General features: G+C 37.8%; 2 protein-coding genes across 2 annotated transcripts in view; both read left to right on the top strand.

The window, feature by feature from the left end:
• Window positions 1-20,355, top strand: part of LOC103151500 (solute carrier family 2, facilitated glucose transporter member 9) — a 118,322-nt gene that overhangs the window by 14,702 nt on the left and 83,265 nt on the right. Inside the window, exons 4-6 of the mRNA XM_016681505.1 lie at window positions 5,479-5,639; window positions 10,812-10,936; window positions 12,480-12,625. Coding sequence (XP_016536991.1) covers window positions 5,479-5,639; window positions 10,812-10,936; window positions 12,480-12,625 — 432 coding nt within the window. The remainder of the gene's footprint in view (window positions 1-5,478; window positions 5,640-10,811; window positions 10,937-12,479; window positions 12,626-20,355) is intronic.
• LOC107838597 (solute carrier family 2, facilitated glucose transporter member 9-like) lies at window positions 15,330-19,263 on the top strand. Its single transcript, XM_016681504.1, has 3 exons — window positions 15,330-16,797; window positions 18,341-18,486; window positions 19,147-19,263. The coding sequence occupies exons 1-3, from the start codon at window positions 16,740-16,742 to the stop codon at window positions 19,246-19,248; spliced, it is 306 nt and encodes a 101-aa protein (XP_016536990.1). The 5' UTR covers window positions 15,330-16,739; the 3' UTR covers window positions 19,249-19,263.

The following is a 20,355-nucleotide window of genomic DNA, read 5'->3' as shown; positions in this document are numbered from 1 at the left end:
GAATTGCTCAAAAATCCCATCGGCACATAAAAGAGATGAAAGAGTGGAGCGAAACCAACTACATGCTTTAACATGACAACACGAAGTCGAAGTTTGGCAAAAGTTAGAAAAATCAACTGAAACTTAGGAGATATACCCAGAATATTAAAAACAACAGTTTTTCTTTTTACATTGGTGAGGGTTTCTGATGCATTATCAACCTGCAAAATTATAAAAAATACAGACAAATGGGAAAAGGGAAAATAAGTCCAAAGTATAACAATATAACGGAGAAAAAAAAGACCATCTGTCACAAAAACAAAGCACTGCAGGGGCGGGCACTTATTGAGTGGAAACCGGCGATCTGATTAAGAATACAGAGAAAGGTAGCAGAACATGCAGTCGTTGTCAAAACATTTCCACGAATACTTTGCTGCGAATCTTTGTGACTTTTGATTTTATTGGTAACAGTTGGCACATTTTCAGACAATGTAGACTGAGCAGATTCATATGAAATCATTGTAAAGAAATTAATTAGCATCAAAATCCTGAGTGAAGATGTGAAAGAGGAAACCTGAACCCACTTATCAGTCTAATTAGCAGACTGATTGCTGTAAAAGAGGAGCAGATGTGCTTGATATGATTGTCTTCTTCGGTTAGAGAGGAATACCTGCAGCTCTTCATCAACATACTCTCCCATACAAGGAAATTGCTGATAAGAATATCTCACTTTAAAATAATAGTCTTCAAGAACTTTCATAAAAGGGGAGAGTTGGTAATTCTCCTGAGGATTTTCTTTTTTCAAACATTTCAAACACGTTGCTTCAGCATATGCAGCAGAGTGGCCATGTGTACTGCAAGGGACAAAAGAAATAATTGGAGTTTTTGCCAGTGTCTACCTCTGTGATCTTTGCTGAAAGACTGCTACACCCTGGATGGCTCTCCAAATATGACCTCACAACACAGATACACCCAGCAATGCATGGACACACCCACTAACTCACTACCAAAACTACTTGTTGGGAGCCCAGTCAACCTTGGACCTTGGAGGAAGATGAAGTACATCAAGAGCATGCAGCTTGGTCTGAGCAAGTATTTCAACCTTGCACCTTCTTCCAACAATGCACTGGAGCTACAAACTGCACCGTTGTGCACAACTCTACTGCTACTGTCAACCAGTTATAGGGTCATTCAGACAAATGACCCTATGTCACCAGTCTAGTTGATGAGTTTCTCAGCTTACAAGCAAAGGTCTAATCTTCTTTATTTACATTGGTCTTTCAGATCACTTGTCGTACTTTGGAAAAGCTAAATGTTTGCAATTGAATTTTTCCAAAATAGTATTCGTCAAAAAAAAAAAAAAAAAAATCAATCTTCCACATTATTATTAAAGACTTTTCTTATGGGTTTGGTTATTCCCACACGCCAACTCATACCTCAAAGGACCAGATACAAACCGGATTCCAAAAAAGTTGGGACACTAAACAAATTGTGAATAAAAACTGAATGCAATGATGTGGAGATGGCAAATGTCAATATTTTATTCACAATAGAACACAAATCACAGATCAAAAGTTTAAACTGAGAGAATGTATCATTTTAAGGGAAAAATATGTTGTTTCAAAATTTCATGACGTCAACAAATCCCAAAAAAGTTGGGACAAGGCCATTTTTGCCACTTTGTGGCATCTCCCCTTCTTCTTACAACACTCAACAGACGTCTGGGGACAGAGGAGACCAGTTTCTCAAGTTTAGAAATAGGAATGCTCTCCCATTCATGTCTAATACAGGCCTCTAACTGTTCAATCGTCTTGGGCCTTCTTTGTCGCACCTTCCTCTTTATGATGCACCAATTGTTCTCTATAGGTGAAAGATCTGGACTGCAGGCTGGACATTTCAGTACCCAGATCCTTCTCCTACATAGCCATGATGTTGTGATTGCTGCAGAATGTGGTCTGGTGTTATCTTGTTGGAAAAATGCAAGGTCTTCCCTGAAAGAGATGACGTCTAGATGGGAGCATATGTTGTTCTACAACCTGAACATAGTTCTCTGCTTTAATGCTGCCTTTCCAGACATGCAAGCTGCCCAGGCCACCAGCACTCATGCAACCCCATACCATCAGTGATGCAGGCTTCTGAACAGAGCGTTGATAGCAACTTGGGTTATCCGGACCATGTCATCTCTGGTCTGGATGACATGGAGTCCCAGTGTTCCATAAAGAACTTCAAATCGTGACTCATCTGACCACAGAACAGTCGTCCATTTTGTCTCACTCCATTTTAAATGACTCCTGGCCCAGTGCAAACAGCTGAGCTTGTGGAGCTTTCTTAGAAATGGCTTCTTCTTTACACTGTAGAGTTTAAGCTGGCGGCGGCGGATGGCACGGTGGATTGTGTTCACTGACGATGCTTTCTGGAAAATTCCTGAGCCCGTGCTGTTATTTCCTTGACAGTGACATTCCTGTTTGAGGTGCAGTGACGTTCAAGGGCCCGGAGATCACAAGCATCCACTAGAGTTTTACGACCTGGGCCCTTACGCACAGCTATTGTGCCAAATTCTCTGAATCTTTTGATGATGTTATGCACGGTTGATGATGATAACTTAAAAGTCTTTGCTATTTTATGCTGGGTAACACCATTCTGGTATTGCTGCACTATCTTTCTGCGCAACAATGGTGGAATTAGTGATCCTCTTACCATCTTGGCTTCAGAGAGACACTGACACTCTAAGACGCTCTTTTTATACCCAATCATGTTGTCAATTGACCTAATTAGTGTTAATTGGTCTTCCAGCTGTTTGTTATATGTTCAATTTCCTTTTTCCAGCCACTGATTATTACTTGTCCCAACTTTTTTGGGATTTGTAGACACTGAAATTTTGAATCAACATATTTTTCCTTTAAAATGTTACATTTACTCAGATTAAACTTTTGATCTGCCATCTATGTTCTATTACGAATAAAATATTGACATGTGCCATCTCCACATCATTGCATTCAGTTTTTATTCACAATTTGTTTAGTGTCCCAACTTTTTTGGAATCCGGTTTGTATGAAGTTCGAAGGTATTTCTATTTTAAGACTGATGCACCTCAACTGTGGAATTGAGCTTCCTTAGTTTTCATGTTGTCTTGAGCAAGTGGACTTATTAAAAAAAAAGGACATTTCTATTCAAATACACTTTTCCTTAGCATCTTTTGACATTTTGTGGTGTTTATTTTTTAAATTCTTTGTAACATTTAATTTGCTCTTTGCTCTGAAAAACATTGAGCTACTAAAGCAGGTTCTGTTGTTCTGCAGATGCAAGAAAGCCTCCGTCTTTTTAGCGTGTCAAGCAGTTGCTCATTGTTTATCTTTCTTTGTAGTCTCTGCCCACCAGGAACAAGAGCTGATCATTAATGTATTGCTGACTTCTGTCGACCACTGCAGGGGGACCACTGTGCTTCCGCTGTCTTTATAAAACTCATGGAAAATACATGAAGCCCCTTTTTAGTTTATGTTCTCCCACCACACCGGGTTCTAATGTTCACAGAGGGAGCCTACTGTCTGTTCTCATCGGTTTCTCGGCTGGAAAAGGGTGACTGGAAAAAGGTAGTGGTGGAATTTATTACAATAAAACGCCTGTAGCAGAGAGCCTCTCTATGCACACATACCAAACCTCACAAAAGATCTTGATTAGCCTTTTTAGTAACAATCTGCCAAAGCAACAATAACCTTTTCAAACAGCATGTCAGACCACAGCACGCATGCATAAACCAACATTCAGTCGTCTTTATGCACAGCAGGCCCATCTCCAGCAGCTGGTCTTTCTTAAAATAAATGAAGGAATTTTTTTTAATCAAGAGTCAAATATGCATTAAATCTTAAGAAATATTGTGTTAAGACATCTCAAACTAAATATATAATTAGTCCCCGTCTTCTTGGCCTGAAATGCTTTTTTTAAATTTTAACTTGTGTGCAGCAAAGTGGATTGAAAGGATAAACTTTGAACATTACACAGAGATGGAAGTTTATGAGTGATACAAATCTAAATAAGCTTTTTTTTCCTTTTTAATCATTGTAAATCTTTTCTAAAAAACCTGAGCTGTTTGGAGGGGTTGTGATCAATGATCTGCAGCTATGGCTATCAGAGGAGAAAAATGTGTTTAGAAACAGATTTCTAACATAACACTGTGTGTTTAAACATTGGGCTGCATAGGAATGGAAACTCTGCCTGTAACTAGGCAGGAGGCATAATAAGGCATCATTTGCTATTTATCTATATCATTTCACTTACTTCTAATAAAATGGTCTTATATTAAATATTTTGAAAAGGAAATAAATCTCTGACTGTACGGATAACAGATTAGAAGGACCCAAGTTTTAGCTAACATTAGCAATTCAAAACAATTCAAACAGAAAATGTGTGCATCTGTAGGATGCAGCAATCGGTTACAATATCAACCATCTTTTGCTCTTTGGCAAAAGTAGCCCAAAAGTGTCTTTGTTTCCGATGCCCAGTCAGCTGATTGAGTCTGTCAGAATTATTTGCAAATAACTACATGACCTTAGCACCTGATTATGAAGCAGGTCCAACCCGATTCAGTTCTCCTAATGAGACCCGGCCACCGCGTCTCATCAGTTCTGCATGAGAAAGGAGTAATTTTCTGAAACGATTGTCAGTTGTGCAGAGGCATCAGAGGTGACCTTTGCTTTCCAGATCAGCCCGGTGCATTTACGTTTAGCTAATCCGCCAACTCAGCGGATATTTATAAATCACTTTAAAATTACACACAGCTAAACTTGTTCCTGGTTAGAATCCTGTTCAGTGTAAAACACCTGCCAAGTCTGTGCGCACACAGCTGTGGAGTGGGGCTGGGTGTTATGAAGTGGCAACCCCCGTGAAGGGAGGTGCAAAAATGGATAACAATACAGCTAAACTTTTTTATTTAAAATTCACAGCTTCATGTAAAAGGTTGAGTGCAGTGATGCAGATGGTACCACTGCCACTCTGGGTACTTTGAATTTCTTCCACAGTCCAAAAGGATGACTATGAGGTTAATGGGTCACTCTAAAGTGCTCTCAAGTCTGACCATTGTTTTTTCTGTGTGTCTCTGTGTTGCCATGTCATGGGCTGGTGACCTGTCAGGGATGCAGGCCAACTCTTCCCCCAGTGACTGCTGGAGATAAGCACCAGCACTTCCACAACCCAACTTATCTGGAAGGATAAGTGGATATAGGAACTAGAGGGATGGTTGTAGAAAGAAGACACATGAAACTATTGTCATCATGTAACATTTAAAAATTCAATTTGCAGTTGTATCTCATTGAACGTTCCTTCTGCTATAAATAAAAACGTAAACATGGATCATAGAGTCCGAATTAAAAACCTACTAATTTACAGCAAAATGCATAACATTTGCAGCTATCAGTGTTATTTTGAATAACAGTTATTTTAAAGATGTATATTTTTTATGACTTGTCTGAACCATAGCTGAATCTGTTTTCTTGTGTTTTGCAGTACATTAAAGATTTCTACAATAAGACCTGGATGGAGAGATATGGGGAACCTATTCTTCCAGAAACATCGACTCTTTTGTGGTCTGTAACTGTGTCCATATTCGCCATCGGAGGCCTTCTTGGAACTCTGTCGGTCTCTTTGATTATTAAAGTAGCTGGGCGGTGAGTAACACAAGATCATTTGGTCAGAGTTTTATATTTCAGGGCGTGATTGTTGTATCAGTTATTCAATAAGACGTGAAAAACAAGAAGAGTCTCTAAGGCGTTTGCAGGAATTAAGATAATAAGTTGCAGCAACATGCCGTTTGGTAAATGCACTTCATTTAATTGAGCATCACTAGTGGGGAGCGTCTCTGTTGAATTTTAAACGTTGCCAGCCGATTGATACTCGTTTAAATCTATCATGGCAGAGTTAACAACTGATAACTGTCTTGGTAAAATGCCAAGAATCCATTTTCTAATCATTTGTTTTTCATTATTTAGCTGTTAAAACATTCATCCACTTAAAGGAAACACATTCAACACATGTCAGTTTTCCCAGTAATGGACTTCCCAGTGAATTCACCCCAGGGTCAGACTGTAGGTTGGTTAGAGAGTTTGCGAAAAACAAGCCTGTTAAATGATTAATTGCATAACCGATGAGGCGGAATTACCATTCATCAGACTCCAGAGTGGTTCAAAGGATTGCAGAGTAGTTACTACATACCGGCATGTTAAAGGCTTGCGTCAGACGTCGGCACGTAAAAAGTGTTTTCTGCTCACTGTGTCGCCTCGTGTGATTCCAGACTCGCCTCACAGCAACAAATTCACAGCAGGATCCCTGCAAAACTCACATTACATGTCACATTGCACCATCAAGTTTCAGTATTTTTGGATTTCATGAGACAAGGTAGCACAAAGTCGAGCATCCAGTGAAAAATGAAAGATCTTCACCGCCGTGGTTGTTTTATCATTTTTATTTGATTTACAAATCAGTCATGGCTTTTTTTTTTTTTTGACAAAAGTGAAATCTGATTTCTACAAAATGATGACTGTTAAATTTAATGATTTAGAATTAAATAGGTGATCCATAAATATTTACCCCCCTTCATGTCGGTATTTAGAAAATGTACATCTGAGCACAACAGTTTTTCTTCCTCGCTAAACTGTTAAAGGATGTATTTTTATTTCCTAGCTTTAGACTTTTCTTCAACCTGACTGCCATGTTCTTGGTTTTCATGATGCTGGTTGTTGACTAAATGCTCTATAATTAGGTGACTTCTGAAGATCATTGGCTGCACTGGATTAAATTTAGGGGGGCAGAGTAAATTAAGACAAATATGCAATAGATCTCATACAAAGAGTATTTTGTGTGATGAAAAAGAGAAAACGGAGAAATTCAGGTTAATATCATATAAATACATTTAGCAGCTGATTTGACCAGCTTTATGAAACAAAGAGCATGTTTTGTGGAAAATGTTTAGAAAATGTTATAAAAAAAATATATATTAATGATATGTTTTACAGTCATCAGTTGTAATGTATAATCATATTATGCAAGTTGTAAAAAAAAATCCCAGCATATTTCTTTCCTCCTACAACTGCAACATTGGTGAGTTTTGTTCTCTTCATTTTCCGCTCACACTCAGTTGGACAGACAGCTTGTCCTATTAAGTGCAGGTCTCCAAGAAGTTGCTATGCCCACACTTGTTCTTCTCCCTGATGTCTCCAGCCCAAGACTACAGCTATTATGTGAAAAAGATTTTTTTGTGACTTGTTATCCTTCCAGCGATGTACTACTCAAGTTTAGGGGGGAATGCAAAAAAAAAAAAAGAAAAGAAAGGAGTTGCTTTTGATCTAGCAGTGGTGCTTTGACAACTTATTCTGCCTGCTGAGATCCAGTCTCACAGCTAGAGTAATGAGTTTCTCAGGGTTCGGACAAGTCAGGTAGTTTTACATCCTCTGTGTGCAGAGCTCTGCGCCCTGTGCCCTTCAGGGACAGACTTGAGCTTAACATAATCACCTCCTGTTCCTCCAAACTAATTTTGATTCACAAGAATCTATTAACCACTAGTTATTAGGATGACATTGTCACAGCAGAGGAAGAATCATGAATCTCATACTTTGATTCTTTCTTTCCATTCGAGTCCACTACAACACTCTTAAGATTCACCTTGACTCTCTTCCTCTGGATTTCTGTTGAGTCGATTGAAGGCACTCACTTTTCCTTTTGTATTCTCTGCTAGACATTAGGGTCCCAGTTGGTTGTCCCGGAGAGGCTGACATACGGATGTCAAAGTGAATATATGAAAGCATCGGGAGACGCATGCAGAGATCAAACAGACAGCAACTCTATAAAAGTGACCAAGGAATTCATTAAAAGTTTTCAAGTAAAACTGAGGTTAATGGCTTATTTTTTCTTCTTTTTTTTTTACACTCTTTGTCATAATGAAGACATGACATGAAGACAGCGTTGCTTGTTGTTTGTTCTGCAGTTCTGCTATCATGTAAATGAGGCTGCCCGTGAGACGACGTGCATTTCTGCAGCAGCAGTTAAAATGAGCATTTTCTTCTTTGACCCTTTGACCCTTGACATTAGGCAATGAAACTCTGTTTAAACCTTGCAACAAAATTTGTTTCTTTTTCTTCTTTCAGCTTGTTTAGTCTTGTCTCCAAGTTTGGGTTTCAAATTTGATTCTTAAAATGTTAATGTCTTCACAAAACAGTCTTGTGTGCATGCAGATGAATTCATACATATCCATAAAGCCTGTTTCATTTTGTTGACATTCAGAGGTGTTCTCGGAGGGCGTTTTGAAGAAAACCAATTTTCAAAGTTCCAATTCTGAAGTTTTTCGGAATTGGATGTTTTATAAATGAGGTTATGAATCATAAATGAACAAACCTTTGTTAAATCTTGAATATGTATAGCAATGGTCCCCAAACTTTTTCCTCTCGATTGACTTTTACCCAGAAAGCACATGGGCAAAAACCATGAGTGAAATGGTCACTGGGACTAACTGGTGTATATTCCATTGAGGGAATGTAACTATAATATATTAATTTCTCATATGTTAACATAAAGGCTTGTTTTGAAGTATAAGCTGCTACTTACAGGCATCCCTTCGAAGAATTCAACCTGGAATGCGGTGTTCATAACAGACACGTGTGTTCATCTGCTCTACTGCTAGCAAACAACCGTACTGATTAAATAACATAAAAGTCAAGCAGTTCCCTAAAAGTCCAACAGATGGCAGCAATGCGCCATGCAAAACAAAACACCCACAGTTTACAGGACACACTTCCTTCTAAAGAGCCCCGTGGTGGTTGAAGAAAAATCCACATATAAACCGGAAAATACAATAAATGAAAAAAAAAGAAAAATCTGAATGCTCTCTTGTATTGTTCAGGGGGCCGGACTATATGTAGAGGCGGGCCGTAGTTTGGGGACCCCTGATGTATAAGAACGGTATGATTGAGTTTGGTGTATGCATATGTCAGTGGGCTGGAGACAGTCAGGAGTCAGGAAAACTATCAAAAATACCAATAAATAGCCCTAGGTGACGTACATTAGGAGAATAATATTTATTCAATTTGTTATTATTATTATTATTATTATTATTTTTTTACTTTTAACCATGCCAATAATTTAATGCAATTTGCGGAAGGACAAAATGTTGTAAAGTGGCAAGAAATAAATAAGATAATTTGCTTTCAATTCTCATACAATGAATCAAACTTCAGTTTCAAATGTCAGTAATGTTGTTAAGCAAAGTCCTTCCACGGTCTGTGCACCGTCTCCATGGTAACCAGCTGTTGCACTGGTCAATGAGTAATACTAGGATCCAATACTTGTGATCTGGACTGGAGCATGACACTTACCATCACTGACCGTGCATCCGCAATTAAACTGGTCAAAAACAAAAATACAGCAGTCTCTTATGCACTGACTGACTTAAGCCTAGCATTCATTTGTAATAATTATGATGATTTTAATTTCGTTTGATGCAAAAAATGACATTTCAGATTAGAACATTACATCCTATTCAAAGTCAATAATATAGAAATGTGGAACAGGAAAAAATAAAAGGTTATTGGTACTTTTACTCTGCCTAAGGAGCCTCATCAGAAGCATATTCTAATTTGTTGAATATAACTAGATTAAACCATTTTAGTGCAAGTTGGACCTCTTTTTACCACAATAATTCTTCTTGGCCTAGAAACATTCCTTTTGAGATTTTGCATTGGTACAAATCCTTTCATCTAAAGATACGCTGCTTTTTTTTTTTTTAAACCATTTTTTTAGACCTCATTCGCCACCTCAGAAAATCTGACTTTGATCTCTTCTCAGTCATGCCAAAAATAAATAACTCCATGTCCGCACTAGCTGACAGATTAAAGTATAATACAGCTTCTTTGGGTAGGTTTAGTTTAAGATTACTCTGTAATGATGTCAGGTTGCCCAAAGGGCAAAAAGAGTCACCTGCTGGATTAAATTTGAAGTCTCCGAGATATTTCAAAGGGAAATTTCAATTTCATTTTAGGTGTGAAGGGGCATACTATGACAGTTTGTGCTTGTTTTGTAGAACATGGAAAATGAAGTTAAATTTGAAAAGCCTGTCTGAAGTTCTTTTTGCTTTAACTATTTTTTTGTGGGCCCTTTTAGCTGGAAAACCCTTTGACAAAGTAGATTTTGTGACATGTCTGCAAGAGCTGCCTGAATGCACAGTTTGTGGAGATCTCTTGCTAGATTTAATTTGCGAATAAAAAAAAAAAAACTACCGACACTGTTATTAATCTGATCATTCCTCTGGCTGATGATTAGGTTGATTATGACAACACACACTGACACATTCGAGCATCTGTTCAGAAATGAGTGGTTTAACTTTCAGTTTTTTCTTGGTCTGTGAAAAAACAAAAATCAATTTAAATGAATCCTCCATGAAGTGTTCTCCATCCACTTGACACAAGGGGCCTCCTACATTAAAACATTTTTCTGCTTCCCTGGCCTTGAAGAATCCTTCACATCCATTGGTTTTCATCCCTTTTATGAACATCTAAAGCCACAAAAAAGTGAAATCATTCTTTTTTTTTTTTCTTTTGGCTGTCTCGAGTCTCATCACTCCTGATTGTTCTGGCTTTGGAGTGCCTTGCGGAAATGTTTTGACAGAAGTCAGATGTGCTCACCGTTCTCCTTCTTTTATCACAATTAAAGCGCTGCCGACGTTTCGACAAAGGGTTTGAATAACTGGATTAGAATTCCATTCAGCTCTCATTGCCATCATGTCTGCACCGCTGATCTTTTCCTCTTTCCTTTTTCATATAGAGTCACGTCTACGTTGTCTTTCTGTTTTCCAGAAAAGGGACCTTGCTGCTGAATAACTGCTTTGCTGTGACGGCCGCTTTGTTGCTGTCGCTGGGTGAGATGTCAAGATCTTTTGAGATGCTCATCATCGGCCGGATCGTCATGGGCGTGAACTCGGGTCAGTGTGCAATTAAAGGGAAGCACGTTTTGTTGAACTTGGTGTGCAACAAATGCTGCAGCTTTTGCTTATTTTGGTGAAACAAGAGTGGGGGGGAAAAAAAGGTTTAATTAACTGTGTAAACCTTTTGGTAGCCCTCCAAATAATTTAAATAATAATTTTGATACCCCTCCAAATAACACCTAACGGCTCGGCCTTTTATCGCAGCAGACTGTATGAACTTGAGAGACCAAACACATCTTTAGAGAAACGCTTTCCTGTTTCTTTCAAAATGCTCCAACCTATAAAAAACCCAAAAAAAATCAGGTTTAAAGTTTGATCTTTCCAAAGACTAAGGCTGCTTGTCTGCATAAACAAAACAAACAAACAAACAAAAATAAGATGAAGAAATTAAGGTAAATATTATATTGGTAAAGAAAGTGTTTGGAGTTCATCAAGAGGCAAAAGCAATAAAGGTAGGCAGATGTGTAAAATAACTTGGTTGTCAAATATGAATTTGGTGGTGATCAGAGAGCAGAGAAGCTCTAATTGCCTTCTGTTCCGATAGCCACACTAAAACCACAGAGGGAAATAAAAATAAAAAATAACAGCACTTATTCAGAGAATGACTCCAGTACAGCCTTGGCAACAACCATTCATTATATATTCATACTGTCAACAGGATGGGAACTATATGCTCGGATGCTCTTATCACCAAAACAAAATAAAACATATACTTCAAGCTGCAATAAAAACAAAATAAACGAAATACAAAAATAGCACTTCAAGTGGACAATCAATGAACTTTTTTTTTTCTTACTCAACTAAAACTGCAAACTTGACCATCTCGTATGGAATTGCTTTAATTCTCTTAATAAATTGACATTTTGAAAGTTATCGGCTTTACTACATGTATTGATTTTCTAAAAGTTGTAGATCTTATGTGTGTCGTTTGATAGAAACTGTTAGTACAGCATACTTTTATGCTGCATGTTTTTCTCAGGTCTCAGAAAAATATCTCTAAACATCAGACAAAATGACCTCAGACATTGGAGACAGTTGACAAAAAGTAACTATCAGGTTAACAGATTAAATGGCATCAGACCAGATGGATCCAGACAAAACAGCATGATAATAACTCAGACCTAAAGGCATATTCCCAAATAGACTAAGAGCAAACTGAGTCAGGCGAAATGATTCAGACCAAACAGATGTAGACCGAATAGACTCAGACCAAGTGACATACTAAGCACCATCCGAACAAATGAACTTAGACACAAAACAAAACTTTTTTGGACAAAACAACCTGATTTAAAATGACATCATATCAAATGTAATCAGACCAAACTGACTGCTTGTGCCAGTGCAAGTTTATTAGCGCTCTTGTCAAGAACCCACAAGGCTTAGAGCAGAGTTTTACTGAGTTTTCTAAACACAACAGAGACCAATACGTCATGGGGTAATTCCCTCCTGCAGATTATTTGATCTTTTTTTGTCTTCTTACTTGTTTTTATTCCCCTTTTCACTTGATTCTATTATGTGACCTTTATTTTTTTTCCTCTAGGTATATCACTTAGTGTCCTCCCCATGTACCTGGGAGAGATTTCCCCTAAACACATCAGAGGGTCCATTGGCCAGTTCAACTCCATCCTGATCTGCTTGGGCGTGTTCACAGGACAAGTGTTGGGTCTGCCTGAGCTCCTGGGTCAGGTCGGTGAGCAAACAAATATAATATGCCCTCATGTGTATGCAGTGGATTTTTACAATTTGTCATTGATGACTGATTGTGATTGCTTTGATGAAGTTGGAAAATTAAAGAAAAGGCATAGAAATCACATAATCCTTGAAGTGCAATGGTACATATGACTGCGGTGTTCTCTGATTGGATAAGGAGCTGATGTAATTTCCAAATCCAGGTGGAGAAGCTCCTTTCATGGTCTGCTTTAGTAACATGTCACGGTATAACAGCAGAGTGGGCAAAGTGTGAACACCTTTTAAACAGCGCATCATCTGGATTCCAGCTGCACAGCAGCATATCTATCCCTATTGAATCTGCTGGATCATTTACACGCCTGTCTGTGCATTAATTTGCAGGTGGCTGCTGGTATTTTTGTTCCTCTCTCAGTCTATTATATAAGCTCTTCAACAATTAACACAATAAAGCTTGATCGCTCTGACAGATAATCAGTTTTTCCAGACTCCTTTTACCAGTGAATGATTTTCCCTCCAGGCTGGCCTGACCTAAACCATGACAAATTATAGCTGAGAGAAACATTACCCATATTGCCTCTTCCACTGTGAGAAATAGATTTTTTTTTTTAGTTTAGTAATGAATTCTTATTTTTTTGTGTTGATTTGTTTAATTTCCAGGTCTGCTTTGACAGCTCACTGACTGCTCCTTATATATTTTGTTGCATTCTCCTAATGTCTGCTACAGAGTCTGAAGGATTTCCCTTGAAGTCTATTGAATAAGTTAAGTAGAAAACAATGCTGAGGGTGGCTGGTGACACAATTGATTACCGAAAAGGGTGTACGGCAAGGTGTGAATAAGAAAATGTTAAAAGCTTGAAGGCATGGTCCGGTGTTCATGTAAAAATTAATTTCAGCAAACATTCAGCTTATGTGAAAGGAAAATTATTCATACAACCTTCCACACGGATGCTGTTTTGTGCACCAGCAAAACATGACGCTTTCAGGATTTTGTCATTTGCTCCAAATCTCTTAGTTCTGCTGGGTTGAAAGAAACACACACGGCTGAGCAGGAGATGTTTAGGTGGTCCCTAAAAATTAGTAATACTGAATGCATCTCTGGTGCCAAAGGAGTGGCGCTGCATACTTTCTCTAAAGCATTTAGCTCAAACATAGTAAAATATTGTTGCAACTTTGGGTAATTGTTGTGGGAGATCAGTTACTGACACAAAGTCGTCTGCAGACATCGGCAGATGTTTAGCTCTGACAGAGGGCACATAAAAGTAAAAGACAAGATTTTCCTACCAGATGAACAGCAGCTGCGGTTGCCTCGCAGCAAATCAGTCAGCATATACCCATGAAAAAGGTGTTTGGTTTCAAGAAAGCAGAACACGTCCTACGTTCAACAACAGTTCATCAGAGTCTGTGGTTTCAAATTATTTTCATCTATGGTACTAATAACTTCCTGTTTCAAGAGAGATGTAGCTACAAAGGCTCTTTTTTAAATTAAAAACATTGGTAAGGCGGGTAGTAATTAATGTAATCTTTTGTACTTTAAGGAATTAAATGATTAAGTCTTAGATATAAAAAAATATGTTCTTCAATCTAGATGCTGCTATACACGTAGCAGCTACACATGTTTAAAGAATAGCTATTCTTTAAACAATTTGGGAAAATACCCAAATTGCACTGCTAATTGGTTGTAATTGAACTTTACTACCAATTAGCTCCCACACTAAGAACAACCCCACTCCTTACTGTTAACATGCAAAACTTAGAAAATAAGGAATTGGTGTAATAAAGAAAAGTAAATAAATTAACTCAACTTTGTAGATTTTCTTTAATCAAATCACCTTACAGTGCAGCCATGTTCACCCAATCAACATGTAAAAGGAGGAAGCCAGTATTGAACCTACAGCTTTTTGTACTCTTAAGACAAATGCTCTTAATGATCCACTGTCACCCCACGACGGTAAATGAAATCAATTTTACATTTACTTAAGTTATCGCCTGATGTTAAAGTTTGTTTAACCTGAAAATTTAACTGAAATATTTAAGTTCCACAACAAAATCAAATTCAACAGACATCTGTAACCACAAAAAGCACTTTTTCACATCACTGTAAACCTGAAAGTGATGTGAAAGGCCATTCGTTTGCTAGTCAAAAAGGTCTGAGTGAATAGTAAAGACACAAAAACAGCTTGATACCTAACATTTGTCAAAATTAATGGTTGGTTTAACATTGAAACCAACCAGGTTGGTTTTATAGTACAGTTAGTTGTTCTACAAGAACTATATTTAATAATCGTCAGCCACTTTTGTGCTGAGCCAGATATCTGCTTAGCTAAGAAATCACCTTTACCTATTTACATTGCAATGGCCTGCTTTCCTCATCTCCCTAATCTCTTACATTGAATTGCAGTAGGGAAAGCGCACCGGTCATAAATTGTGCAGCACCAGGAAGTTTTTCCCACGATACCAGAAGAGTTAACATTATGCACGACCACTCTTCACCTTGCTGTGGCTATTTTTAGCGTCAGCTTTAATAATTCATCACCTACAAATAGTCATTAGAAGGTGCAATTGAAAGGAAATGAAATTGCACCCTGTCTTGGATGACCCACATGATACTGGGGATTCATATTCGAGTTATTCTGTGCTTTGAACAATTTAAGACAACAAAATTATTCGATTAAAGAAAAGGAAAAAANTTTGATGCAAAAAATGACATTTCAGATTAGAACATTACATCCTATTCAAAGTCAATAATATAGAAATGTGGAACAGGAAAAAATAAAAGGTTATTGGTACTTTTACTCTGCCTAAGGAGCCTCATCAGAAGCATATTCTAATTTGTTGAATATAACTAGATTAAACCATTTTAGTGCAAGTTGGACCTCTTTTTACCACAATAATTCTTCTTGGCCTAGAAACATTCCTTTTGAGATTTTGCATTGGTACAAATCCTTTCATCTAAAGATACGCTGCTTTTTTTTTTTTTAAACCATTTTTTTAGACCTCATTCGCCACCTCAGAAAATCTGACTTTGATCTCTTCTCAGTCATGCCAAAAATAAATAACTCCATGTCCGCACTAGCTGACAGATTAAAGTATAATACAGCTTCTTTGGGTAGGTTTAGTTTAAGATTACTCTGTAATGATGTCAGGTTGCCCAAAGGGCAAAAAGAGTCACCTGCTGGATTAAATTTGAAGTCTCCGAGATATTTCAAAGGGAAATTTCAATTTCATTTTAGGTGTGAAGGGGCATACTATGACAGTTTGTGCTTGTTTTGTAGAACATGGAAAATGAAGTTAAATTTGAAAAGCCTGTCTGAAGTTCTTTTTGCTTTAACTATTTTTTTGTGGGCCCTTTTAGCTGGAAAACCCTTTGACAAAGTAGATTTTGTGACATGTCTGCAAGAGCTGCCTGAATGCACAGTTTGTGGAGATCTCTTGCTAGATTTAATTTGCGAATAAAAAAAAAAAAACTACCGACACTGTTATTAATCTGATCATTCCTCTGGCTGATGATTAGGTTGATTATGACAACACACACTGACACATTCGAGCATCTGTTCAGAAATGAGTGGTTTAACTTTCAGTTTTTTCTTGGTCTGTGAAAAAACAAAAATCAATTTAAATGAATCCTCCATGAAGTGTTCTCCATCCACTTGACACAAGGGGCCTCCTACATTAAAACATTTTTCTGCTTCCCTGGCCTTGAAGAATCCTTCACATCCATTGGTTTTCATCCCTTTTATGAACATCTAAAGCCACAAAAAAGTGAAATCATTCTTTTTTTTTTTTCTTTTGGCTGTCTCGAGTCTCATCACTCCTGATTGTTCTGGCTTTGGAGTGCCTTGCGGAAATGTTTTGACAGAAGTCAGATGTGCTCACCGTTCTCCTTCTTTTATCACAATTAAAGCGCTGCCGACGTTTCGACAAAGGGTTTGAATAACTGGATTAGAATTCCATTCAGCTCTCATTGCCATCATGTCTGCACCGCTGATCTTTTCCTCTTTCCTTTTTCATATAGAGTCACGTCTACGTTGTCTTTCTGTTTTCCAGAAAAGGGACCTTGCTGCTGAATAACTGCTTTGCTGTGACGGCCGCTTTGTTGCTGTCGCTGGGTGAGATGTCAAGATCTTTTGAGATGCTCATCATCGGCCGGATCGTCATGGGCGTGAACTCGGGTCAGTGTGCAATTAAAGGGAAGCACGTTTTGTTGAACTTGGTGTGCAACAAATGCTGCAGCTTTTGCTTATTTTGGTGAAACAAGAGTGGGGGGGAAAAAAAGGTTTAATTAACTGTGTAAACCTTTTGGTAGCCCTCCAAATAATTTAAATAATAATTTTGATACCCCTCCAAATAACACCTAACGGCTCGGCCTTTTATCGCAGCAGACTGTATGAACTTGAGAGACCAAACACATCTTTAGAGAAACGCTTTCCTGTTTCTTTCAAAATGCTCCAACCTATAAAAAACCCAAAAAAAATCAGGTTTAAAGTTTGATCTTTCCAAAGACTAAGGCTGCTTGTCTGCATAAACAAAACAAACAAACAAACAAAAATAAGATGAAGAAATTAAGGTAAATATTATATTGGTAAAGAAAGTGTTTGGAGTTCATCAAGAGGCAAAAGCAATAAAGGTAGGCAGATGTGTAAAATAACTTGGTTGTCAAATATGAATTTGGTGGTGATCAGAGAGCAGAGAAGCTCTAATTGCCTTCTGTTCCGATAGCCACACTAAAACCACAGAGGGAAATAAAAATAAAAAATAACAGCACTTATTCAGAGAATGACTCCAGTACAGCCTTGGCAACAACCATTCATTATATATTCATACTGTCAACAGGATGGGAACTATATGCTCGGATGCTCTTATCACCAAAACAAAATAAAACATATACTTCAAGCTGCAATAAAAACAAAATAAACGAAATACAAAAATAGCACTTCAAGTGGACAATCAATGAACTTTTTTTTTTCTTACTCAACTAAAACTGCAAACTTGACCATCTCGTATGGAATTGCTTTAATTCTCTTAATAAATTGACATTTTGAAAGTTATCGGCTTTACTACATGTATTGATTTTCTAAAAGTTGTAGATCTTATGTGTGTCGTTTGATAGAAACTGTTAGTACAGCATACTTTTATGCTGCATGTTTTTCTCAGGTCTCAGAAAAATATCTCTAAACATCAGACAAAATGACCTCAGACATTGGAGACAGTTGACAAAAAGTAACTATCAGGTTAACAGATTAAATGGCATCAGACCAGATGGATCCAGACAAAACAGCATGATAATAACTCAGACCTAAAGGCATATTCCCAAATAGACTAAGAGCAAACTGAGTCAGGCGAAATGATTCAGACCAAACAGATGTAGACCGAATAGACTCAGACCAAGTGACATACTAAGCACCATCCGAACAAATGAACTTAGACACAAAACAAAACTTTTTTGGACAAAACAACCTGATTTAAAATGACATCATATCAAATGTAATCAGACCAAACTGACTGCTTGTGCCAGTGCAAGTTTATTAGCGCTCTTGTCAAGAACCCACAAGGCTTAGAGCAGAGTTTTACTGAGTTTTCTAAACACAACAGAGACCAATACGTCATGGGGTAATTCCCTCCTGCAGATTATTTGATCTTTTTTTGTCTTCTTACTTGTTTTTATTCCCCTTTTCACTTGATTCTATTATGTGACCTTTATTTTTTTTCCTCTAGGTATATCACTTAGTGTCCTCCCCATGTACCTGGGAGAGATTTCCCCTAAACACATCAGAGGGTCCATTGGCCAGTTCAACTCCATCCTGATCTGCTTGGGCGTGTTCACAGGACAAGTGTTGGGTCTGCCTGAGCTCCTGGGTCAGGTCGGTGAGCAAACAAATATAATATGCCCTCATGTGTATGCAGTGGATTTTTACAATTTGTCATTGATGACTGATTGTGATTGCTTTGATGAAGTTGGAAAATTAAAGAAAAGGCATAGAAATCACATAATCCTTGAAGTGCAATGGTACATATGACTGCGGTGTTCTCTGATTGGATAAGGAGCTGATGTAATTTCCAAATCCAGGTGGAGAAGCTCCTTTCATGGTCTGCTTTAGTAACATGTCACGGTATAACAGCAGAGTGGGCAAAGTGTGAACACCTTTTAAACAGCGCATCATCTGGATTCCAGCTGCACAGCAGCATATCTATCCCTATTGAATCTGCTGGATCATTTACACGCCTGTCTGTGCATTAATTTGCAGGTGGCTGCTGGTATTTTTGTTCCTCTCTCAGTCTATTATATAAGCTCTTCAACAATTAACACAATAAAGCTTGATCGCTCTGACAGATAATCAGTTTTTCCAGACTCCTTTTACCAGTGAATGATTTTCCCTCCAGGCTGGCCTGACCTAAACCATGACAAATTATAGCTGAGAGAAACATTACCCATATTGCCTCTTCCACTGTGAGAAATAGATTTTTTTTTTTAGTTTAGTAATGAATTCTTATTTTTTTGTGTTGATTTGTTTAATTTCCAGGTCTGCTTTGACAGCTCACTGACTGCTCCTTATATATTTTGTTGCATTCTCCTAATGTCTGCTACAGAGTCTGAAGGATTTCCCTTGAAGTCTATTGAATAAGTTAAGTAGAAAACAATGCTGAGGGTGGCTGGTGACACAATTGATTACCGAAAAGGGTGTACGGCAAGGTGTGAATAAGAAAATGTTAAAAGCTTGAAGGCATGGTCCGGTGTTCATGTAAAAATTAATTTCAGCAAACATTCAGCTTATGTGAAAGGAAAATTATTCATACAACCTTCCACACGGATGCTGTTTTGTGCACCAGCAAAACATGACGCTTTCAGGATTTTGTCATTTGCTCCAAATCTCTTAGTTCTGCTGGGTTGAAAGAAACACACACGGCTGAGCAGGAGATGTTTAGGTGGTCCCTAAAAATTAGTAATACTGAATACATCTCTGGTGCCAAAGGAGTGGCGCTGCATACTTTCTCTAAAGCATTTAGCTCAAACATAGTAAAATATTGTTGCAACTTTGGGTAATTGTTGTGGGAGATCAGTTACTGACACAAAGTCGTCTGCAGACATCGGCAGATGTTTAGCTCTGACAGAGGGCACATAAAAGTAAAAGACAAGATTTTCCTACCAGATGAACAGCAGCTGCGGTTGCCTCGCAGCAAATCAGTCAGCATATACCCATGAAAAAGGTGTTTGGTTTCAAGAAAACAGAACACGTCCTACGTTCAACAACAGTTCATCAGAGTCTGTGGTTTCAAATTATTTTCATCCATGGTACTAACAACTTCCTGTTTCAAGAGAGATGTAGCTACAAAGGCTCTTTTTTAAATTAAAAACATTGGTAAGGCGGGTAGTAATTAATGTAATCTTTTGTACTTTAAGGAATTAAATGATTAAGTCTTAGATATAATAAAATATGTTCTTCAATCTAGATGCTGCTATACACGTAGCAGCTACACATGTTTAAAGAATAGCTATTCTTTAAACAATTTGGGAAAATACCCAAATTGCACTGCTAATTGGTAGTAATTGGACTTTACTACCAATTAGCTCCCACACTAAGAACAACCCCACTCCTTACTGTTAACATGCAAAACTTAGAAAATAAGGAATTGGTGTAATAAAGAAAAGTAAATAAATTAACTCAACTTTGTAGATTTTCTTTAATCAAATCACCTTACAGTGCAGCCATGTTCACCCATCAACATGTAAA

The sequence above is a fragment of the Poecilia formosa genome, unplaced genomic scaffold, assembly GCF_000485575.1.
Source record: "Poecilia formosa unplaced genomic scaffold, Poecilia_formosa-5.1.2 Scaffold283, whole genome shotgun sequence".
NCBI lineage: Eukaryota > Metazoa > Chordata > Actinopteri > Cyprinodontiformes > Poeciliidae > Poecilia > Poecilia formosa.
Note: the sequence above shows the minus strand (reverse complement) of the source record. Positions and strands in the feature narration are given on the sequence as shown.